The 25222-nt window shown below is 40.8% G+C and overlaps 1 protein-coding gene across 1 annotated transcript in view; it reads right to left on the reverse strand.

Annotated features, from left to right (window-relative positions):
- ank1a (ankyrin 1, erythrocytic a) overlaps positions 1-21411 on the reverse strand; it is an 89526-nt gene extending 68115 nt beyond the window's left edge. The window contains exon 1 of the mRNA XM_051421431.1: positions 21127-21411. Within this exon, the coding sequence (XP_051277391.1) occupies positions 21127-21252 (126 nt within the window). The 5' untranslated portion in view covers positions 21253-21411. The remainder of the gene's footprint in view (positions 1-21126) is intronic.
- Between the last annotated feature and the right edge of the window lie 3811 nt (positions 21412-25222).

Consider the following 25222-nt stretch of genomic DNA (forward strand, 5'->3'; position numbering starts at 1 on the left):
GACATCAACCGTACCTAACAACAGATGAAATAAGGCAACAAGGGAAAATGGGAAAGGGAAAAAGTGGAGGGATGAGATGATGAAACAACACAAACAAAAGAGGCGAATAAGTTGAAGGTGAGACGCAGGAGAATCTCCACAGTGCTCATCTTTTACACATTGTAGTCAAAACCTCTGCAGTAGCTTTCATTTCTGCAGTTTCACCAAGAAACGAGGCTCTTAGAAAGAGCTGCTTAATCAGGTAATGTCTGCATCACTATAGTACAAAATCTATAAACCTACTAAAATGTGAAAGGCCCTATCTATAGCCAGTGATTGGGCCACTTTGTAGAGACATGGTCATTCAACGTGGCAGCATCCATAAGAGAGCACCCACTCCCTCTAGATAAAAGCGGTTCATTCTAAGGTAACAAAAACACGACAATTCTGAATTTGAGGTGATTATACACTTATGAAAACAATATAATATGGAATATTATATTCCATTTCTGCCAATAGATCCTCATAAATGTTACACAGTGCAAAGAAAACTGTCAGAAAATAGTGAAAATTGCACATCCTAGTTTCCAGGAGTCCAAGCTCTTGTTTTGCTCGTCTATCCAACCAACAGTCCAAAACCCAAAGACATTCAGTTTAAATACAAAGTCACTTTGTAACATCCAGAGATGATGCATGGTGCTGGTTCTAGATGTGAACAGGCTCTAAAAGTAGGTTAAAAAACTTAATGTTGAAAAATGATATGACAAAAAACTAATTGGCTGACAGAGCTCTTTTGAAGAAGTTCACTTCCACAAAAATGAAGAGCATCCATTTTATGTTGTCAGAGCCACAGTCTGGAAGGTCTGATGGCAGTCTGGGTGGATGAAATGTTCTGGCAAACTGTGTGGCACAGTTTATCAACGCTGCTTTGTTCTTTTCTCACTGTAGTGTCCATGTCTGTTTCTCTGCTTTTGTCTGTCTGCACGCAGGAACATGTCCTTAGGGTTGTAGCCTTCAGGAAAGACATTCCAGCAAAGTTTGGGCGGACTTTAAAATAAAGGTTTAATGCCATCAAAAACTCCTTGAGATGCCTATTTTTTAGGTGCTCAAACAGTACAATATGTGCAAAGATTGCAGTTCCTGTGCTTTGTGGTATGTATATTACAGACTCCCAACCCCCATTATCACATTTCAATTAACTTTCCTCTCACATTATTCAAGCAGAAGGAGGCAAATACAATACAAACTCCCCACTGCTGCACACCTGTGGCCCGAGAAAAACACACTTTTTTTCTCACAAAGCATGTATTCCCCTTACAAATGAGACACATACCAACCACAGAGACATCCCTAACCCTCAGCTAAGCCTTCTGAAACAGGAAGAGAGCACTTGAGTTGGGATTTGATGGGGGAGAGTGGCTCAAGGGGGTTGTCAAAGCAGAGAACATAAAGAAGCACATATGGAGAGGCTGGGGTCAGTTCAAGGACCAAAAAGAGAGAAAAGCAGAAGAGAGTAAAGAAATGCGAGCATCTTGAAAACTAGAGAGCTGGATAGAAATAGAGAAAAGAAGCACAAAAAGAGACCAGAGGAGAGAGCGGAAAGGTTTGGATGTGATGAGAGTGAACATTGTAACTGAAGCTGTACAAGATGAGAGGGGTCAAGAGGGAGAAAAAAAAGTAGAAAGTGAAAAGGTGATACACTGTTGGCCCTACTGAAGGAACATATTTGTACGGGTAGGAACAATGTGTGGGAAAAGACTTGGAAAAATTTAGAATAAATGATCACCACTAAGAGGTGGGCTACTGAATACAAATATATCTGGATCAAAGTAAGAAGAACTGATAAATCAACAATTTGTTCAGTAATTTAAAGAGAGGGATGACATGGCACACTCTGAAAGAAGCACAGCAACATCTAAGAGAGAGAACAACAAAAGAAAAACAATATATACGTACTATAATCAAAGCAAGAGTGTCCCATTCAAAGAAGAAACAAAATGAAAACACAAATTACTCTAGCAGTTGTACCTCAGTCTCACCACTTTAAAATACACTCCAAATGACATATGAAATTATTTGTGCAATAATGTAGTACAACGAAGGACAAACTATTGTGTAAAATGATCACTGCATTATTCTTACCTGAAAGGACAAGGGGACACACACTGCTTCAAGAGTGCTGAATGCATATAACAGCCTCACAAAATGGCCTTATCAGCATGTGAAAAACAAAGTCTATAACCAGAAGCAATGCCTCAAAATAGTTCCAACCTTAGACAGCACATTGGCTTCCATTTTGAATAAATGGAGCATGAAAGAGGGATGAACAGCCAAGGAAGTGCCAAGCTAGATACCCACCACCCTATGCTCCCCTCAATCTGCTACAAACACACACGCACTTTCCCTCCCTCCCTCACTATTAGTGTTTATTTCTCTCTCATATTTAAACGGCTGCTCTGTCATGCTTGGTGTTATTAATCTCTGTCAAACTCGTCCTTCTGCCAGTGATGCCGGACATGTGGGCTTACGCAGGTACTCTTCAGCTCTGACAAAGGTGTCCTTCGTCTTTCAATAGCCCTGTTGTCTGCATGACTTAGGGGGCATGCACACAAAACATGCTCTTCATGTGTTACCCACAATGACACCCAAACTCCATGATGTTTAAAAAACATTTCAAAAAATATACTGAACTCATATAACTTAAATGATAAGTCTGGTGATATTCTATATTTTCCTATTGTGAACAAACCCATGAAAAGACCAAAACCAACAATGAGTTGAACCAGCCCAGCATTGCTCGTGTAGCCAAAGCCTGATATATCTAATTCCTCTGGGCCATATACCTACAGCTTTATCTAAAACAGGTAAAACACTTTGATAAGCTCCACTGTTACACTGGGTGACATGTTCCTTTGTTATAATGAACATAGGTACTATAATTTATTTTTAGTCAACAACCCGTCCTGCAACTGAAAATACTCACTATAGTGCCACATGTTATTAATCCATGGCTGAAAATAGTCCCCAACAAATACACTTTCTGCTTTCTAAGGTCATTTTGAGGTCACAGTGACCTTTGTGTCCAAAGTGTCGCCAATTAATTGTCTGACTAATCTGCAAAAATATAGTAATCGACTCCAAAACCAAAAATGTGTGACCACAGTGAACACAACATTTTAATGACTTGATTCTTGAGTCCAAGGACATTTTTAAAACAAAAGTCCATTGAGCCCTCAGATATCACATTCACAAGAATGGGATGGACAGATGTACAGATGGACAACCTAATAACACTGTGAATTTGTGGGTTTACTCCATGTGAAGGTGGGAGGAGAAAAGTAGATGATGTACTCAACACCCAAAACTGCCCAAAGACATGACCTTATGTGGTAACTAAAATTCCATCTACATTTTTCAAAACTTCAGTTAGAGTTAAATGGTAATTATTTTGTGGGAGGATGATGCTTGGTACCATTTGGTAGCGCATTTAACTGTTGATAATTCTTATCTATTCAAGAATAAAATGGTGGAAATGAAGGGAATGCAAAGAAAAATGATAGGGTGTTTTTAACCTCTGGATCTTCAGTGAGAAGACAAATTGGGATTAGCATAATCTTTTAGTTAGTGGAATACAAGAGGTTGAATTGATCTCACACATGACATGTAACTTTTCACATGAATAAAGGCATCCTCATAAATGTATATGACCATGCTCACTGGCCAACAATAGCCTAGTCATAATGTGGTATGTTGGAACAGTATTACAACACACACAATGAAATATGACACTATTCTCACATAACCATCATACAAGAATATTACAGTATGTGTGGCTTTGTACTGTGAGAAAATATTGATATTAAAATGTGTATTTTTGTAACATACTACTTAAGAAAGTTGGCCTGCAAAACCTCCTCCTCCTCTTCTGTACTTGAAACTTACATAAGCCTACACTGAAGATGTGCAAGGATAACATCAGCACAGGATTGTAGGAGTAAACTCTCTTTTGATAAACTGCAGCAAAATGCAGCAGCAGGACAGTTTGTGAAGCTACTTATTAATACACATCATCATAAATATAACCCAAAGAAATCCAATTTATTCAGAATATCAATACAACAGTTGGTTAGGTCATGAAAATGAATCACTTCTGCAGATCATAAAAGCCTGTGTACATCTTAAAGGGCTGGAGGACGGAGCTCACCTCTCCTGCCATTAAATCATTCATGACCCTGCAGTGCTGTGGACCACACAGTGCTAGACCTGCCTCCACCAATCTGTGTCTCCACTCTGACAGTAAGCACACACACCACTAGATTCACCATTTTAAACACTGTACTAAAATCAACCTCCGCAGACAGCAATTACAAATCTTCGTCCAGCACGCACAGACATTCACAAACACTCAGTCAATCAGTATTTATTAGTGTCTCCTGCTCCTGCTCCATACACCTGTTTCCTCTGCTACCCTCAGTGGCAGCGTCAATCTATAAAATATGTCTAAATCTCCTCCTCGCTCTGATAGTCTCTTTCTCTGCACGGCACTCCCTGCAGCATCGATCAGCCTTGTGTCCATATTCATGAGTTCTGCAGAGGGTCTGGCAGGGCATGTTGGATACCAATCCTTGGTCGAGGGGGTTCCCTAAGGCACCGTCCTCCCTCTCCTGTCTCATGACCAAAATGTTCTGGGACTTATTAAGAGCAAATGGACCTCCAAATCTCTCTCTGTCCTCAAATATTTTCTAGACAACTTTATTGAATTTAGTCCTAAAACAAAGCAGCCAGCTTGGGAATCAGGGGACTTTGACTGTACATTTCTTTGTCAGCAAGAGGGGATGCCAAGTCATCAGTTCTTATCCTGCTGGACCTGCCATTAGCCTTTGACACAGTGAACCACCAAATCCTTCTGTCCACCCTATCCAAACTAGGCATCTTTAGTACAGCACTATGGTTTGAGTCCTACCTCACAGAGCAATCATTCAAAGTGAAGAGGCAAGAAGTCCAGGTGTCACTTTATTTCCACAGGTGTACCGCAAGGATCTGTGCTTGGTCCCCTTCTCTTCTCAATATGCACCGCTTCCACTTGATGGATTATCCACTCACATGGTTTTTCTTACTGATGCTATGCTGTGATATCAAGCTCTACATGTCCTTCCCCACAGCCTCAATGATATCTCAAAATGAATGATAGAAAGCCACCTTCAGCTCAGTCTCTCTAAGACTGAATTCCTGGTGATCCAAGCCAATCATTCTGTTCAGCACATTAGTATACCGCTCAGCTCTGCCTAACTCTCACCGACAAAGTCTGCTAGAAATCTTGTTTTCCTATGGTATGGTGTGCCAGGCATACGCTTCTCTCTTGCACTGTGCGTCGCGGTTTTCAACGTTTTTTCCGCAAGGCACGGAGTGGCACCACTTTTCAGTGTCACACTTGGCCCTCTTTCTCTACGTCTTTCTAAAGGAAAAAAGTAATTTGATAGGTACTATTATATTGTATATGTCTTCATGCACCCTGTGCTTTTTGGCACTTATGTAGGTGGAATGTCGAAGTGAGTGTTTAGGCACTTATTCTTGCAGATTTACTGTGTATACTGTGGCTTTGATTATACCCATTTGTATGGTGCTTTGGACAAAAATGTCTACCATATAAATGAATATAAATATAAATGTAGTTAATAAAATTCTCATTGCTGAGTCACACATAATACATTGTGCTGATGCGGTTATTTATAGGCCCCCCCCCACCCCAAGTCATCTATGCAGAGAAGATGGAGTGATGTGTTGGGTTTATGATGATGGCGCAGAGAGATGGTGAAGCTTTATTGGCAGAGAGACAGATGTTTCCCACATGACAAATAAATCAGATGGTCTGGATCATCATGGATGTTGCACCATCACAAATATGCCTAAACTGATCTAAGGTTAAGATTAACAGATACATTAGTACAATCAATAGCATGAGTCGTTTTTGACTAATTGACTAAATATACTGTTTCATTAAAGTTTTCAGAAGATTATTTCAATTTTTAACCTCTTCACCCTTGAAGTCCATCTCTCTGTCTATCAAGCCTATGAATGAACAAGTGCAGAAATTCTTAATGAATAATTGATGACTCTGCGTAACAGTATTGCAGAACAGCGTTGAATTGCTGCACTGGATCAGAGGGAGAGGCGGATGTGAACACAGCTTGTATGTGTACTGCACACTCGGTTGGTATCTGGGGCAATGTGTGACTGTGTGTGTCGGATAAAGACGGAGTCTGTGTGACGAATAAACACAACCCATAGATTCCTTGTGAAAGCAGTGCAGTGCCAGGGCCTTTACACTTTTTCTCCTCTCTCCTCTGATTCTTTCCAGCACATGTCTGTGTATTGTGGATGATCTTTGAACCAACAGTGAGCTTACTGATGGCATCATGCTGTGCTGTCAACCTGCTCAAATGCTGACCAAGTCACAGTGAAGTTGAATGTAAATGAGATCTGACCCTCCTCCGACCAGCAGAGGGAGCTAAGACCAGCTCATCCTTCATCTGTCCTCTGTTATCAGTCCATCTTTGAGGGATAAAATACATTAAACCTAATATTCCACGTCATATCTTTCAGAAACAATTTCAGCTTTTAAGGCAATGAAGTGCAAATGTCTGGTTGGCTTGCCAGTCTCTCGGAGGACATTTTTATTTTTGACACCACATTCATCTCCATACACTTCTCTTTCCAACATAAATTGTTCTCACACTCATCCATGCTGTGAAATCTGGCTATGCAGCTTTTCTTTGCATTTCTCATTAATCTTTGTATTTAGGGAAACAGATGTCAGGATGACTGTGCTGAGCCATACATTGGGTGAAAACAGAATATGCTAAACTTAAAATATCTTATTCACACCCAATTCAATTTTGCATCCACTTCAGTTCCACTTTGCATATTTAGGTGATGGGGTCAGTGATGCCACATAAATCTGGGACAGAACAAATGTCATGTGATGACATAGTTTTCATACAAAAAATTATAGATTACACAAAAATATTACAGAGTGCAGGAACTATGATATGACAGTGGACAACTAAAAACGACAAACATAAAGATGCGTAACCTAGTACTTATTTTCAAATTAAAACAGTTAAAGCCACATAGAAAAGATTTTCACCCAACAGAATGGTTTGCTGGACACACAAGCCAGATTTTCACACTCCAGCATACACCTCTGCTCAATATTGAGATATTCTGAGCACATTATGTAACAACAAAGGCTGAAGTTCAAGTATACTACAACTGTGTAAAAACAGGCATGTGAAATATAAAAATAAACCTAATAACTGAATTAAAACTACACTAATACAGTAAACTGGTCCTAGCAAAAGTAAAATCTAATTAATTAAATAAAATTAAAATACATTTCAGACTTTCAGAAATAGATGTAAATGTAGATATTAAGTTTAAAGAGCAGGAGAAAGTAAACAGAATTAAACCTAAAGTAAACATTGTACTGGTGCATTTGACTGTATGTAGTGAAATGTTTATCATTATAACATTAAATACACAATATTCACATTTACTTTTAAATAAATGTGATTCATTAGATGAAAGATACTTTAAAATGTGAATCTGTTAAATATGACCAGGTTATCCAGATAACAAGAATCTGGAAAAAGCGAGCATGATGGATCACAGAAGGGGGGTGGGAATAAAAAAAAAAGTGAGTAAGTGTTGAAACATATTCGGTTTCATCAACTCAGCAGGAAGCAAGAATGCAAAATGACTAGAATGAAGTGATGGCAGAGGATGTGGGCTAAGAAAACTGATGAATGATGGAAAGGAGTAGTTGCTTTATGATGACCTTCAGCCTCCTGATCAAGGACAAACACGAGAGATGGAGAAAACAAGAGGAGGACATGTTTGGTACTGTCCTCACGTTTTAAATTGTGTGTGTTATTCCACCGGTGAAACATTTTCATACAGTATTATAAAATGCAGAATCCATGTGGTGTCAGTTTTCTTTGGGCTACAGAAATATGATTGTTATGAAGAATTTTTAAAAAAGGCATTAACAGGTCTAAGGCTGCAAATAACGTTTATTTTAATTATCAATTAATCCCCTGATTATCTTCATGATTAAATGATTTATTGTGTGGTCTATATTATGTCAGAAAATGTAGCAGAGATCAAGGTGACTACTTCAAATGTCTTTTAGAAACCACAGATACTTAAAGATATTAAGTTTACTACTGCAAAAGAACAAAAAACACCAAACATTCACATTGGAGACACTGGAACCTTTGAATTTCAGCCATTTATGCTTTAAAATTGAATCGATATAAAATCTGCCGATTATATTTCTGCTGATCAACTATTGGACTGCTCTCGTGAAATGAGTGCAGTTCTTTTTTTACACACTGACAAATTATATGCGCCTTCATAGGCAATAGCTTACAGCTGAGGCCGTTTAGGTAGTTTACAAAGATACTTTAAGTGTTCAAAAGATTCTTGACTCACTGATAAATTCACTAAAACTACTATATGACTGAAAACTTAGGTCCTAAATCTTTTGAATCCTTTTAGAAGTGCAGTAACCACAGCATAATTATCTACTGTAAATCTGTCACGGATACAGTATCTTTCATATGAAGAGGAAAGGGACACAGGCAAAATATTGATCCAGGAGTTATTTTAGTCACACGGACCAACCAAGACAAATACGGTCACATATACATACTCTGTCTCTCTATTTCTCCCTTTATCTCTCTCTCTCTTTCTATTTTCTCTCTCTCTCTCTCTCTCTCTCTCTCTCTCAGTCTCTCTCTCTCTCACACACGCACACTTGCGTCAGATGCAGAAGCGTTCCACCAGTGTGTAGGCAATTAAAGGTTTGTGCCTAAGGGGGTGCTGAGGCCAAAGTCACAGTGCTCTATGCTCTGACAAATATTTTCTCCATTACCAGCAGACTAACTGTCCTGCACAGCCTCGAGCTCCGCTATATATTCTCCTTCACTTAGACACTGTAGGGAGAAAGCAGGGGAAAAGGGTGAAAAGAAGGGTGGCCACGGGACAGAGGGAAAGGGGTAGAGGAGGTGCTACTGTATGAGTAGGCTAGAAAAGGAGCAGGAAAAGAGATGAGGACATGACGAATGTAGCCAAATGCCAAGTAGTCAGAATCTACCTCCAACCATCAATAAAAATGAATAATTTACCTAAAAGACATGCCAGATAATCTTTCTCAATCTGTCAGTTTCGCCATGTCCCTCTGAGCAAACTGGGTTGAAAAAGACAGAAACAAAAGAGGACACAGTGCTAAACTGTGACCTGATCCATATGGTTAAGATGGATTTTCAGTGTGGCATGTGGTTGTGCAGGAAATGAAATATGTATGTGTGTGTAAGAGCATACAATGTGAGTGTGCACATTTAAACAGCCTTTCTGTGTCTCTGAGGGAGACGTGTGTAATAGTGGTGACAGAGAGAGGGATTATGTAGGAGTCCTGAAAGCTAATCCTGATTGGAGGAGACAAACAAGAAAATGAGAGACTAATAATAATAATAATAATAATAATAATAAATAATGAGAGATGATGTCAGTGTTCTTAATAGTGATTAGAAGGTCCTCTGTGTAAACACTAGGTGGCGACATCCAACTTTCTCACTGAGCAGCCAACACTGTGCTGACTAAGGGCTGGCTGACAGTGGATGTGTGTGTGCCAAGTCTACATACATGTGTGCTTACATGTGATCATGTGCAAGGTGCGGTTGACCTTGTAAAGCTGCTGCATACTCGCAGATTCTCCTTCATCTTGAGCCGATACCTCTACAGTCCCAGAGGACCAACCCCCTCCTCTTCGATCCAAACTGATTTAATATGGCAGGGGGAAATGCAGCTAAAACATTATCGGAACAAATGTTTACAACATTAAAGGTTTTATAAATGTGCGGGGTGGAAGTTGATTATTCCATATCTACCCACATAGCACTCGTGTTTTCTTTTCTTTTCCTGCCTACCGAAAACATTAGACTGCCGCAACAGTAAAAATGACTGATGCTCCATCCCCCCCCCCCGTCTCTCTCTGTTGCTCACTTAATCGCTCTCGTTTCTTTCTCTCTAAATGTGGATCCATAGTGTTTAGTGCAAACTCAGAGGCTGAGAGAGAAGAAAGGGAGGTGTCAAGAATCAAAGGCATGATCTTGCAGTGTTGCAATCTGCCGCAAGTAACTGCGGCATAGAGAGGGAGAGAGGGAAGGAGTTGTAGCCCATATTGAAGCAGGAGGATTGATTATGGGAGGGATGGAGGAATGTCTCTAGGAGGGAGGGGGGAAAGGAAGGGGGTGGGCACCTGGCTCTGCATCTGCTTGAGAAAAATCTCTGGGGTCAGCCAATTAGAGGCTGGTGACACCACTATCCTCGCAGATAGCTAGTAAATCCTGCGCCACAAGACAACCCACGCGCCTCTGTTCAATGAACGTGTGAGCTCATACACAAGCACACGAACAAGCTGGAGAGACACACATACACACACGTACTGAGTAAGATAGGAAATAGTTAAACATTACACAGTTAAGTATTTCTGTGCCCATGGTCAGTTGCTTTAATAACTGATGCATCTAAGAGATTAGCTGTTTATTTTACTATGCGTATAGTAGTATTAGTATTGACTTGTGTCATTCAATCATCATTGAAATTACTGACATTCATCAAAACCAGAGAGGGCTCATATCTCATACCTGTGGCAACGTGCAACCCCTGACAAATCCATCCAATCCTATCTGACCCCTGTGGATCATTGTTACACTATGTCTAGGGTCCGGATTTGATAGCATTCACATTCTTTTTAAAACCTTATGAAATATACAGCCATGTAGATAGATCTAGTTATATTTCCATCGCATCACATGATCTTCCTCAGCAGATGAGGAGTTGTTCAATTGTCACAAACGTTTTTCTTTTACTAATGTTACATTAAAAGGTTGTTTTTGACCTTGGAAACAACAGGAAGTGAGAAAAATGGAAATTTGAACATCTACGTTTCCATGACAGCTGGGAAACTCCATCTGCTGAAGAAGATCATGTGTGTGATACGTTCAAAAGTTCAAGGACAGCTATTGAGAGGACCTTTTATTGAAACCGCTGTTTCTAAGGTCAAGGATGAAAACCTGAATTTGGTGAACTAAACCATTAAAACCAGATATTCTAACACGTAGCCAGATATGTTATATCTTAATAACTCATTCATAACTCATTTGAAAAAAAGGTGCAACTGTAGTGTAGCATTTGACATCAACAAATCATTACCACGTTTCCACGGACTGAGACTTGGGTATAATTACTGAAAACAAATGACACCCTTGCAGAAAAGATTAACTGTATGTCTCACTACACTACATTTTACAGCATGAAAATAGTCACCAGATTAATTGTTAAGTAAAACAAGTGTTAGTTACAGACTTGGCAAGGAAGCAGCACAGTATTTCAGCCAAGGTAATTAACTAACAATGTTTCCTCGTGCTACAGCACCTAGCACCTTCAACATAGGCATGGATACATTAATGAAAGTCCTGTTATGTTCTGCGAATCTACATTTTATTGGCCATCCTCCTGAAGAGCAGAGAATCACTGTGCATGCTGGGTGGGATGAGAAGTGAAAAGGATCAAATCAAAGTGACACCACCTCTCCCTCTGGGGGATTCAGATGAAGAGGTTTACAAATACCTAAGCTTTTAATAACAGGTCCATGATGCTATGACACTATGATGACACTTGACACGAGGATTAGATGACTCAAGAAATATGCACTCCACTAAGTAAGATTTGTCATCAGGGAGCAGGGTGATACTCCAAGGAACCAAGCCAAGGCCAAAGTCCTGGTCTCATACTGTCATCATCTGTTACCCAAAAGTGTATGTTATAGTCATAAAAACTAAATCTGAATCCTTTCCTTAACAGCCCCACTAAGCTGCTGTAACATATATACTGTATTTCAGGACGCCACTTTGGACTATGCAGGTTTAATTCAGTCAGGAAATTCAGACTCCAATCATGAACTCAATCTTCTCCTTCCCATCGCATTAAATGAATCAGGCCTTCTCTATTGTCCGCACTCAGAGAACTGGAACTGAGAATTACAGCCGGGAAGCTGCATTGCTGTAATGACCTGCTGCACTGCTGGGTTTTGAATTGAATTATTCCTCTTCCCTCCGGTAGACAGAAAAGAAGGAATCATCATATCAATCAGGTAAATAAGACACCCGTCATTCAATACAGAGGAAAAGGGCGCAGAGTCACCCTGGGGTCACCCACACTCCTATGATATTGCACTCCTTCCTGCTCTCACTCTCCTCTTCTGTGGCTCTACCTCTAGGCTATATTCCTTCAGTCTGAGCGCTCATCTTCACACCAAACACTCACACACAATAAACACGTAAGGTCCTTCCCACACACAAACAAACACAGTCCTACGCTGGCATGCTCACCTTAAGCACAAAATATTTTACTTTTTCAGTGGCACAAAAGTGCAAAGTCCTCAAAGAATTGAAGAGTCTAACGGCGATGCTAGCAGCTCTGTAAGAGCTTAGAGCAAAATGCTAATGTCAGCATGATCTCAACGTCAATCCTAACATGCTAAGGCTATGTATAACGTTTACCATCTTAGTTTAGTGTGTAAGGATGCTAACATTTTCTAAGTAGCATTAATAAAGTACAGCTGAGGCTAGGGCTGGGCAATATGGCCAAGTAAACCTCGATTTTTTTCCACACTACACCCAATTTACTATCTGCTATCATTGTCGTATCTTTGGCAATGTGAAACACTATTGCATGTGTAATGTCTTATCACTGGGGGGCATTCTTCTAATGTAGGATACTATGAGAAGAAATACGTTCTTTGAAAATGACTGACTTGAGGTTTGCTGCATTATAACAATTGTAGTTTAAATCTTGATTTTACGAATTAAGATGTTTTTTTGCATCGTTTAAAACGTAAATTGTAATCAATGGATTTATCATTCAGCTAGCTGAGGCTAATGGGAATGTGATTAGTTTTGAAGGCATTTAAGCATAAATCAAAGTGCTGGCAAATGATTGACGATATGGTGGCACTAGATGAACAGTCAAGATATCCCAAGAGAAACATAACTATCTGTAATAAATGTCATGGCAATCCATCTAATATTTATTTATTTCACTTAAAAACAAGTCAGGGTGTCACCAAAGTCAGTAGGATGCATCCTGTGGGGACCATGAATGTCAGTATTAAATTTCACGGCAATCCATCAAATATTTGTTTGGATATTTCCGTCTGGACCAAAGAGGTGGAACGACTAACAGACTGACACTGCCATTCCTAGAGCCATGCTGCTCCAAACGTCATCACTCATACTAATCTACTCATTTACTCTTTGTTTGTGTACTGAGGCATGAATGAAAAGGAAAAGCAGACACAAAATCATAAGGTCAGGAAAAGGTGAATGGGGATAGAAAAATGCATCAAATTGCACTAGCCACCTACTGTACCAGTTATATGCCCAGCTGTTTAAAACATTTATCTATAGAGCAAACCAGAACAGATCAATACATTAAGTGGTAGGTGCACAATGCAGAGGCTCATAGCTATTGTACATATCAGTCCAAGAGATGCTGCGGAGTTTGAGGATATCAAGACAGGACTCAGAGTACCTGAACATCAAACCGCACTAAGCTCCCTATCCCACCTCCTGTTCTTTGCTCTCTCCTCTCTCATCAGCCAGAAGGAGCTTAAAGGGAAAGAGCTCAGGTTGGGTAACGGACACCAAAAGCTTTCCTTTTTTCATAACAAGCCGTCCAGCAAGGACCTATCAAATTCCTCTAAGAAGACATCGCCTCATTCTTTCTCCTCTTTCCCTCCCTCTCTTCCCTTTTTTATTTGGGCATGATGAGGATCCATTTCAATAACCCTGAGCTCTCAATTCTTGTTTCAGGGAGTTACGTAACAGCTGCACTATTAGAATAACAATTGGGAGGAGAGATTAGCGCAATCGGCCAAGAAGAGAGATGGAAGATGAAGGGAGGGAGGGAGGGAGGGAGGGAGGCACTAGAAGGGGAAATCTAAGGAAGCCCCTGACTGTATGACACATCACTTCACATGCAGTCTCACAAATAAATAGATTCAACTGTGCAGTGGGAGGACGAACACAGACGGATGCTGCCATTGTTAATATTTTTTAAACAAACCTGCATTGGAGACTAATGCTTTGGCTGCAAGCACTGCAGTCCTACGTGTCAGTTCAGCTTCATTTGTAATCATCAGCTGGGAAACACACCAACAAATGCTGTGTGTCTTGCAGGCTTTCTGTTATTACAGAGATAATAATGAAAAATAAGCAGGTGCTGATGCTTGTGGCTTCAGTTTCATATCAAAGAATGAGTAACTGCAGTGAGGATGAAGCGGAAAACAGAAACAGAAATCTTCATAGCTGATCAACAGTTTAAAAATATCCTCAGGCTTTGGAGATTTGGGGAAGCCGAACCCCTGCAGAGAGGGAGTGCCTGCTGATGTTATTTTGCTCTTCTTTATTTCATTATTTCTATATTCTAACAAAGATTGGAGAATACCTTTTGAGCAGGGGAGTCATCTTTTCTCTCTAATCAAATAAACCTAACTGGGTGTGGTGGTATCTGCTTTGAAAACACTAAGTCTCTGATAGCTCATAAATAAGGACCCGCTATTGCCCTGGTAAAAGGAGGAGAGATGGGGGTTGGTGAATTGGCCTCACGTGCGCCTTCCATTCCCGCTTTAATTAAAGGAGAGTAGGCTGTAGCTCCCGGCCAACCTGCCCCAGCAGCACATACTGTAGAGCCCGGAGCTGGACTCAGTGAGACTCATTCCCAGGCTCCATCAACAAGAGTGAGTGCCTTGACCAGGCCTGCTGAGTCATCTGTCTGAGGGGTTCCACAGGACCACAGCAATGAGACGTAAGATGAAAAGACTGCTGGTTGGCTGATCTGGCGGTGCTTCATATGATGCCTTATGATGCAACATGCTGGACACACTATGTCAACATGTGAAGAAACATAATTTGAACTCTAATGCTAATCTTAAATCCTAAAATCTTTAGTAAATGGACGTGCCATAAAATGCAGTTATACAGCCTTGCAGTGGTATAACTGGCTCTTCAGAATAGAAAGTAAATACATGTTTTAAAACCTATAAAGATAATCTGCTCTCAAAAATGTCTAATATGGGTTTTCCACATTGTTGCCCCTCTTAAAATCCAGAATCTATGAACATATGCAAATGTGTCCTAAATCAATGAAAGTCCAGTTTGCACATCACAGTTGTGTACAGTGCAGAGATTTAAGGTGAGCACAGAGAAACTTTCTTCCTTCAGCAGATTAATGTGAAACTCTCCATATAGACTACATCAATCTGCACAGTGAAGCTCAGTCATCCGAGTGAAGTTGAGAAACCCTATATCAGAGGAACAGACTTACATTTTGGGAAACACACTTGGATATACTTAGCAGTTAGCCTAGCTCACCACAAAGACTAGAAACACGGTGAAACAGCTAGCCTAGCATCAGTTCACGAATTAACGCATTCTTCATTAGTACAAAAACAAAAGTGTACCAAGATGATTAATCAGAAAATGTACTTTCAACTGTAAGAATGTGTTGCTTTTTTCGGTTTGATTTCTCTTTGAACTGAATATATTCACGTTTCTGACATTTGATTGCCCAAACAATTAATTGATTAATCCAAAAAATATTTGTCAGTTTAATCTATAATAAAAGGTTGCAGCCCGAGTTGAGAGGACCAGCTTGTATCCATCTAACGACACTAACTATACAGAGAAACTGACTGAAGCAAAGTTCCAGATGAGAAACAAAGAAACTTTTCACATGTTGTAGCAGCCAATAATTACATTGATTACTATCTGCCAATGGTCTGACCTGGGGAAATGTTTAATTAAAATTCATCACTTTAATCACAGTAGCCAATGAGGCTACAGGTAAGCAGGCAGGCAGGGCTGATCAGCAGACAGGTGCTAGAGTTGGCTCTGATGGGCTTAGTCACTACTGCAGTACCCCTAATCCACTGCACCAAACCTGAATACAGTCATACACACACATGAACACAACATCAACACCTAGACGGCACTACAGTACCAATCTGTCTCAGACATCGACACATTAACCTCAGTGAATGCTTCCTGTTCAGGCAGGGAGGGTAAGAGATTTTGGAGGGCAGACAGAGACGAGGCTGGAATGCTGATCCGCTGCTGCCACCTCGGCTTTATATGAAGATAGAGATAGCACTTAACTATTTCTTTCACCATTACAATGTTCGCCGGCAACCATATTAGCTGCACAGTTCTGCACTGGTTGCTGTTGTTTAGGAACCTGAGAGTCTATGCGGCTGAATTTTACCTTTAAAATGCCTGATTGTCTGTGATATACATCTGCAGCCAACACCTCTGAGTGCCAGACAATATACAGCAACAAAGGAGCCATAGTGCCTCCTGACCAGACTTATTGTATTGATGGGTCTGAGTACCAGCACCACTAATGGGTCAGTCCACAGCTGCCACGACTCTCTTTCTCTGCACTTCACTGCCTTGCAAGTTACAGACAAGCTCGACTAAAGAGAAACGGTATGAGCCCACAAATGATGACCTTTTAGTTAAATCAAACACAGACTTTACATTGGATCTTGAGACACTTACATCAATACAATGTGTGTCAATGATTAGTCAATAGTCCGAAGATTTATCAGCAACTGTTTCAAGCAAAACTGACAAACATTAGATGGTTCCAGCTTTTCAAATGAGAGAATTTGCTGCTTTTTAAGCATCCTACATTACAGTGAATTACATAACTTTGGGTTTTTCACAGGTGGTTGGACAAAATAAGACATTTGCTGACATCAACTTGGCTCATGAAATTGTAACAGGCATTTTCACTGTTTTTTTTTATTTTTACAGTTTACAGTCGATTAATCAACTAGGAAAGCACAGACCCCGGCTAAGGCCAATAGTCCAGTCTTCTATTATTATGCAAATCTAATCAGATGCAAATTAATCTGGACAAAATATCCTCCATGATTTGGATCCGCTCCAAATTTAATGGGTTCTTTTCGGTCCATGAAAACCCTTCCACAAAGTTTCATGAAAATCAGGCCAGTATCTTACACATAATCCTGCAGAAAAAAACGCATTGAAAATATGACCTCCTTGGCTGAGATAATAGAAAAGTCAGATTAATTAATAATGGAAACCATTATTTACATGTAATAAGTAGTCACTGAAGAGTAACAACTTTTTTTTTAACTCGTGCTTTGGGAGGAGCAGCTTTTAATCCCAGCATGCTACAATGAGATATTACAAAACATTCAGAAGTTGACATGGAGATGTAATTTGTGCTGCTACCTTTGGAGATCTCTGGACGTTTTGCCCAAAATCACAACTACAGCAGAAAAAAATTGTCAATAAATGGATTAGTCAATCAATAAAACATGAATGTACGACAATTTCCAGCCTTTCAAATGTAAACTACATAAACCGCACAACATAAGCTATTTTTTTTTTAAAAGGCAGATTGATTCATTCTAAAAATTAATTGTTACTTGAGTTGCAACCCTAATCACAACAATAACAATTACAACAGGTTCACAAAAAGAGAATTACATATGTATTACCATGTAACAACATTGTTACCAGATGAATACTCACTGAAACCCAAAACTCATTCGTGCTACAACCAAATGAGTAAATGACACCCGAGAGAAATCCATTATATTGCACACAAAAATACTGCACTGAACATACATCCTGAATGGGATTATTGGATTTGTTAAACACCCCAGGGGCACACAAAATACGGATCACATATTGTAGCACTAAAACAATTGATAATGAGAAGATGCAGATCTCTAAATGGTCATAAAGATTCCAATGAATTAAATAATTGTTCAGCTTTTGCTTCCAGCTCACACGACAAACTGAGTTTAATGTTCTGAAAATTTTGAAAACTTTGAACTATTTTTTATTTTCTTGTCCTGTTTTGTGTTAACAATTCTACATTTATATTCAAAGCAGTGATTAAAAAAAATAACTACAATCACTGAAAAAGCTTTTATTCAACTTCCAAATTTAAGCAGCCAATATGTTAGGAGCGCAAATGCCAAAAAGACACTAACCAGATGAAATAAACATAATTATGTGGCCCTGGAGTGTTAATATATCTTCCATCTTCAAAGAGCCTGTTTAGTAATATACATTTTCAGATGTACATTTTCCATGACTTTGGAATAAGCCTGAATCCTTAAAAAAAAAGATAAACACCTAAAATTGAAATTGCACTGGATACAGTATTGTTTTTTGCCGTTTTTATCTGTCATGCTGATGTGAGACAAACAATACAGGGTCATTCTCGCCAGGTAAACCACTTCACACTAAAGCAGCTTTAGATGTAGACACAAACACACATATAGAATGAGGTGAAAATAGGTGCTGACTAGGACAATAGGGCTTTGTTCACATCCTGACAATGCTCATTTTTCAGGAGGAGCAAACTCATCAATAAAAGTAATTTGAGGACAACATTATCCACTGCTCAGCAACTGACCTGTGCCGTATAATACCACTACAGCATGAAGCCAATTAAAATGGCACATTCACCCTTTGATGACGAATTGTTGGCTTTATGACTCTGGACATTCATCAGCGGACATAGATTGATGTCCCCACAGGGATGGAAATAATCACGTAAAACACCAACATACATTAGCCACAAACAGTAGATTAAAGGGATTAAAACAATAAAGAGGATGAATAAAAAGGGTGAGTAAATCAAATAATGTGTTTGAAAGATGTTAAAATTAAAATGTATCACCAGGAAATAAATAAGGATTCTAAATGCCCAGCTACAGCAGCAGCCCCTAGAGGCCATAAGTCCAACTTGACCAGAGAAGACTAAGACAGGTGACGGTCTAAGTAACCGGCTGACTGTGTGACATCCTTTAAAAGTCCTGAAGTGCTGTTATTGTGACTAAAACTACCAGAGCAACAATAAATCAACCACTATAACTTTAAACAATTCAATTTGCAGACATGTAGAGATCAATAAAAGCAGCTACGAGTTATTCTTCATATAATAACTAAAAACACATCAATTGTGCAGGATAAGGCTTCCGGTGAAGAAGGAAACTGAGGCTTTCATAACAAAAGCCTGGATTTGCTGCTAACAAAACAATACAGAGTGGTGAGTGTGCCTGTGTCTTAATGTGTGTGTGTGTGTGAGCAAAATGTATAGGGTGGGTAAATAAAAAATATGGTCCTGTCACAGTTAAAGTGTTGACCTTGCCTGCACCACGAGGATAGGGACAGTCCGAGGTGCAGGTCGATACACAAGACAGCTGATGGAACAACTACCGAAAAACTGGTGTCGAGTGGCAAACAAAGAAAACAGCCAAGTGTAACGATGGTTTTGTTCACTACCTTGCAATATAGGGAAACACAATCAGTCAACTTATGAATTACTGTAGATTTTGACTACGTAGCTGCAGGCATCAGTGAGGGAACAAAGAGGGCACTGAAGAGAAAGAGAAATAAAGAGAGAGAATCCCCCCAGTATTAACATCTGCTCCAGAAACCAGGAATGGCTGTAAGCCGGTGTTAAAAAAAGGAAGACAGGTTGGGAGGGGGAGCTGGAGTGGAGTCAGGAAGCTTATTTGAAAGACTTAAGCTGCATGGTTACGTAAGTTATATGGGATCCTCTGAAATCACACACTTTCAGTCAAAGTTGGTCTGCATTTGTACCCTAACCAGAAATCTCATCCGTGCCTCATCTATACCGTTAGAGCTGCAGGCTTTCCCTTCTTGAATCTCATTTGCCAGGCATGCACATATTGCACATGCCGGCTTTCACACTCCTGGTCCTTTAAGCAAAAGCGGGATAAGATCTGTATCTTAGAGAGGTTAGAAGTGAAACCTTAACTCGGGTGTCTTTGGTTCATGTTAGTCATCATAGACAGAGTGGAGGCATATGTGTACATGTGATGAAAGGGTTAGGTCTGACTTTCCAACAAAAAAAGCTGACGAGGAAACCCTTACCGAGATACATCTGCCCCAGGTGTATCTGAGTCATACCACCTTTCCCTCTCTTTTCCTCTTTCTCTCTCTCCCCCCCCGATTTAGCTCAACTACACCTTCAAACCCCTACATTGAACCAGCACAACAAAAAGAAAAACCTAATCCCTGTATCAGACTCTCAACCCTGCCTCCCCTCTCTGAGAAAGTGGAAGCTGTACTGTGTTTCTGTCCATACTGTCTCTACTGCATCAGCATCAGATTGGTTTACAGCCGGCCTGGCACGGTGCAGGCTCACAGGGCGGCTGGACTCATACTCGTTTGCTGAGGACCCATTTGCCACCAGTACACAACAGTACAATCTGCAGATGACTCATTTTCATTAATGAGTTTGAGTGAAATACGACGAGAGGCCAGAGGAATAAAGTAGACTCGGCAGCTTGATGATACGTCCCTGCAGTCAGTGACTGGCGGAGCAGAGATTTATTGTTTACAACGAGCCCTGCAAGCTCTGCCTGGGACTTTTTCAGTCAGACAGAAGCCTGCAGGTTTTGCTCTGCGGTCATTACAATGCCACATAGAGGAAAAGCTGAGAGGAGAACAGAACAGACTGTTGTGGAAACTGTCAAGCACACTGTTCTTGTGAACTATTAGTGCTGTAGTGAAATTTCGTTCACCGACACCATACCGCAGTGTGACAACAAAGAAAGAGAGGAGACAGAGAGAGGGGACGAGACAGAGACACAGTGAGAGGTAGAGTACTACGCTGCCTTATCAGACGGCTTAAACAGGACAGTCAATAAAGCAAGTATAAAACAGTCGAGAGGAGTAGGAAAGCATGCAGTGTTGTACCGTTTCCCCGTGTCTGTATGCACAGGACATACATGTGTGCCAGGGAGACTGTGTGTACACACAGTAGAAACACACTCATGACTGAGTTTCCATGTGTGCCCTGGCACCCCTGACCAGCTTAGCATGACAGAGAAAGAAGGGGGGTGGGAGTCTCAACCTTCCTGCCCCCCTCTCCAGCCACCCCTCCCTCCCCCCACCCAACCCCCATCACTCCACCCCTGACTACCCCACCTGTGAATAGTCCCAGTACCTTGCGCTTTTTATCCCGCGAGCGACTCCTCTTTTTGACCCTCTCCTCCTCCTTCTCTTTGCGTTCCTGCTCTAACTGGGCTTCTAAATCCTTGTTCTTGCGGAGATGTTTAGCTGCTTGTGCCATGGCGTTGGTGGTGGGGGCCTGAGCGGCGTTGGCGTGTCCAGATCCTACGGCGGTGGTCTGCGGGGCGACGGCGCTGGGACTTTTACCTGGTGCCGGCCAACACTAGCGCTGCCGCTGCTGCTGTGTGTTCCTCTATGGCCCTGCAGAGTCTACGAGCGTGCTCACCCTCTGCCTCCTCCTCCTCCTCCTCTTCAGCAGTGCAGTCACACACACACCGGCAGTCCTCTGCCGTCTGCTGTGGGATGCTACTGCAGCGCAGCTCTCTCTCCCTCTCTCTCTCTCTCTCTCTCACTCTCTTCAATGCTCGCACACCCTCTCTCAATCACTCACATGCACTTCCCTCGTTCAATTTTTCTGCTGCCTTCCTCTCTGGTCTCCCTCTTCCTCTGTGCAGAAAAAAATGGTAAATAATGGTGAACGAAAAGGTTTTCCTTATTTTTTACTTGTTTTCCTTTTCTACATCTGCTTTGATATTCTGTGAAACTGCTTCGACCCCCCCATCCTCCCCATCAACAAAGATTAAAGAGGGATGAACTGACAGTCAGTTGAGGAATAGCAGGAGCAGCTTTAAGTCAAAGTCAGCTCACCCTCCTCACATTGCATTGATTTTGTTTCCTTTTCCTGTATTTAATTTCTCAGTATCTCATAGTCTTGCTGTGTGTCCATCTGTGGAGGATTGCTAGGCTGCACAGGGATCCCGTCATCAACACAGCCAATCACGCAATCACTCACACACACCAGGATACCAGAGGAAATAAAAAAAATCTAAAACATGCATGAGGGGAAAAAAAACAGCCTCTTGCTCATTTACTCCCCCCCCCCACCTCTCTCTCTCTCTCTTACTCTCTCTCTGCTCCCCCTCTCCCCCTCTACTGTTTAGGCGCTGCAGCAGACAGGATTGGTACCCATGCAAGGATGTTGGTGCAGTGTGCTTGTGTATATTACAGTGAGGCTGTGAGCAGTAAAAGGCTATTCCACATCATTCCCTGACAGTGTAAGTGTGATACAGTAACATCATCATAAGCTTTGCTTCCTGGACTTCTTTTTGTGCTTTCCTGCCTTCAATTTCCCCCACTTTCCCCGATCTCCTGTTCTAGTCTTACATGCAACAAAAGACAAAAGGCTATTATAAATATGTGTATTATAGTATAAATGTCTGTGTCTAGTGCTCAGTGTGTGTGAGTGGATATGTGCGCAGTGAGAAAGAGGTGCATTGGGAGAGAGGTGCCGATGGAGTCGGCACCTGTTTACTGGTATTGCTCTGCTTCTCTCTCTCTCTCGCTCTCTCTCTCTCTCTCTCTCTCTCTCTCTCTCTCTCTCCCCCCTTCCCCTCCCCTCTCTCCTCCTCCCTGCAATGCTGCTGACGCAGGCAAAAAATATCCTTTAACATCTCTTTGCCCAGCTCACTATACATCACAAGTACAGTTCACATTGATACTGTAGACACACAAACAGTCCAAACACATGCCAACACATGTGCTTCAGTGAACACACACACACACACACACACACACACACACACACACACACACACACACACACACACACAAAAAGAAGGACAGCTGGTGAATGGCTGTTATTAGAGTAGGCTGCAGCCACATCTTAATTTCTGTCTTTTTTCCTCCCCTTCATTAGATATCTGAGAGGATTGCAATGGGAAATGTACATATAATTCCCTATCCTGTCTAAATTTATAGGGTTTTTTTTTTTTTTTTTTATGTTTACGGTAATTATCAGGTCTTTTCTGACAGTTAGTTGAATGACTCATGATATTGAGCCCAATTTGAATTAAAAGTGCTCTTAAGAAAATTAAATTAGGCTATTTCTTGGCTGATCAAAATGAACAAAACTAAGACTGTTACCATCTTTGAGCTATTCGTTAAACATTTCACTCATTATCTGCTGCTGCTTCCTGTCCATATCCCTGTTCTTATGTCTTTCCTTCTCTCTCTCCATTATTCCTCTGCTCTCCTGCCAAGGCTTCCCTAGATCTGATAGCAGCTCTCTCTCTATACTGCAGCATACTAATGAATAGGACTGGTGATATTGCCTTCTGTCTGCAATGCTACTACACAAATCACTCGCTCATGTGGCCTAGCTATGACACAAACAAACACAAATACTGACGGGCTGACAGCTCAGTGGCAAGAGATTCATCACAATATCGAACTCTTGTGGAATGTGCCTAAATTAATCACCAGCGGGACTGCACTGTTAATAGGGAGGCTTTTGCTAAGCCGACTAGATTGGTCTTGTTAAGCTAGACCCTTGCTGAGCTAATGGAGGGGCAGTTTCACAGTGGATTTTAACATAGCCAGTAGCTAGATAATGTGAGGCTGAACCTGGAGATACTCTGTGGAGAGAAGGACGTCCCACACCTATCACATACCGACAAACATGCTGTCTCTCTGAAGGTTTAAGCAACAAAATAGCCAGAGAGATGTTTTTTTCGATGCATTGCTTTTCGACAGCCTCACCTGAAAAATGACATGGGTTTCCTCGGATGCAAAGTACTCACTAGTTGCAACTGCAATGTCATGTATAAAAGATGTATGTTCATTGTGATGAAAGTCACTGCTTTATACTGAACTGTAATTTAAACCGATGGCTAATAAATCAATCTAAAAACAGGATTGCTGCGGAAAAAGCATGGTAGTAACGTACACCTGGACAATAAGTACACAAATGTTTTCAGATGTCAATTACCTGACAACAGCCACAACAGCCAATGACATCTAACCAGATGATCAACCAACCAACAGCCCAATGTTACAAATATCAGAAGTGAGCCAACACAAGACAAGAAATGCTGATCTAAAGTTCAAAGTCATTAGCGGTTGAAGTTGAGAAAAAGTCTCACAAGGTCCATTAGCAGCTGTTCTGGGGTCTGTTTCAATTCCTATACTGTTCATTTTGACACATTTCACTAATCAAAACAAATGCCATAAATGCAACCACTTACTAGAACATTGCAGAAAGAAATATGATATTGGCAATATTGTGAAACGTGACAATGCCACCATTAAAGATCTGCATGTAAACAGTGCTGAGAAATTGCTTGGAGATGCAGATGTAGTTTAATGTTGGACTTCCATTTTTTCTGAGTACTCATCATTTATGTTGGCATAAAACTTGTGTTCATATCAAGAAAAAATTCAAACCTTCTTCAAAAAAACAAAAAATTTACAATTTTCACAGCACTGTGGTCAGATTCTTTTCTTAACATACACACATTTTTTTCACACTTTTCTTTTGAATATAGTAGGGTTAAACACGCAAAACCACTGGAATGGACTTTAAAAACCACATATAAGGCTATTTTTGTGTTTCAGAGTGCACCCAGTGCATATAGACTGTCCCTGGGGTGGTCCTGCCTGGGACACAAAGGGACAGGTTGTGTGGACCTGGGGGGAGAAAGAAACACACAGCTACTGCCCGAGCTTTCTTCAGTGTGACGGCCAGCACCCGCCAGCACATTAGTCGCTCCAGTGCTCTTCTAAAAACAGTGGACGGGACACGACAGAGCCACACACACAGGAGAGACAACCTATTCAACACATGGAAACATACAGTATGTAACCTCACTATCAAATCCAGACCCTCTGGACAGAAACACAGTCACGTAACTGTGTACGCAGCAAACACTTTGTTAAATTAATCTTGATAAAACGTACACAGGCCGAGTTTAAATGTGTAGGTCCACACTAGTTTTAAACACTGTCAAAAGATTTAAATACTCAGTGTTGTTAAAAGGTGCAGTGTGTAACATTTAGTAGGATCTATTGTTGCAAATAGAATATAATATTCATAGGTATGTTTTCATTAGTGTATAGGTGAATGTACATGCCATGTACACCTGTTTTCGCACTATGAACCTTTGGTGTCCAGGTGAGAATGGTACTAAGTACCTTTGAGTGGTCGATATTCTAAAAAAGGTCACTGATTTTGGTTAAACCGGAGCATATTTACA

Source organism: Dicentrarchus labrax, unplaced genomic scaffold (assembly GCF_905237075.1).
Source record: "Dicentrarchus labrax unplaced genomic scaffold, dlabrax2021, whole genome shotgun sequence".
In the NCBI taxonomy this organism is placed as follows: domain Eukaryota; kingdom Metazoa; phylum Chordata; class Actinopteri; family Moronidae; genus Dicentrarchus; species Dicentrarchus labrax.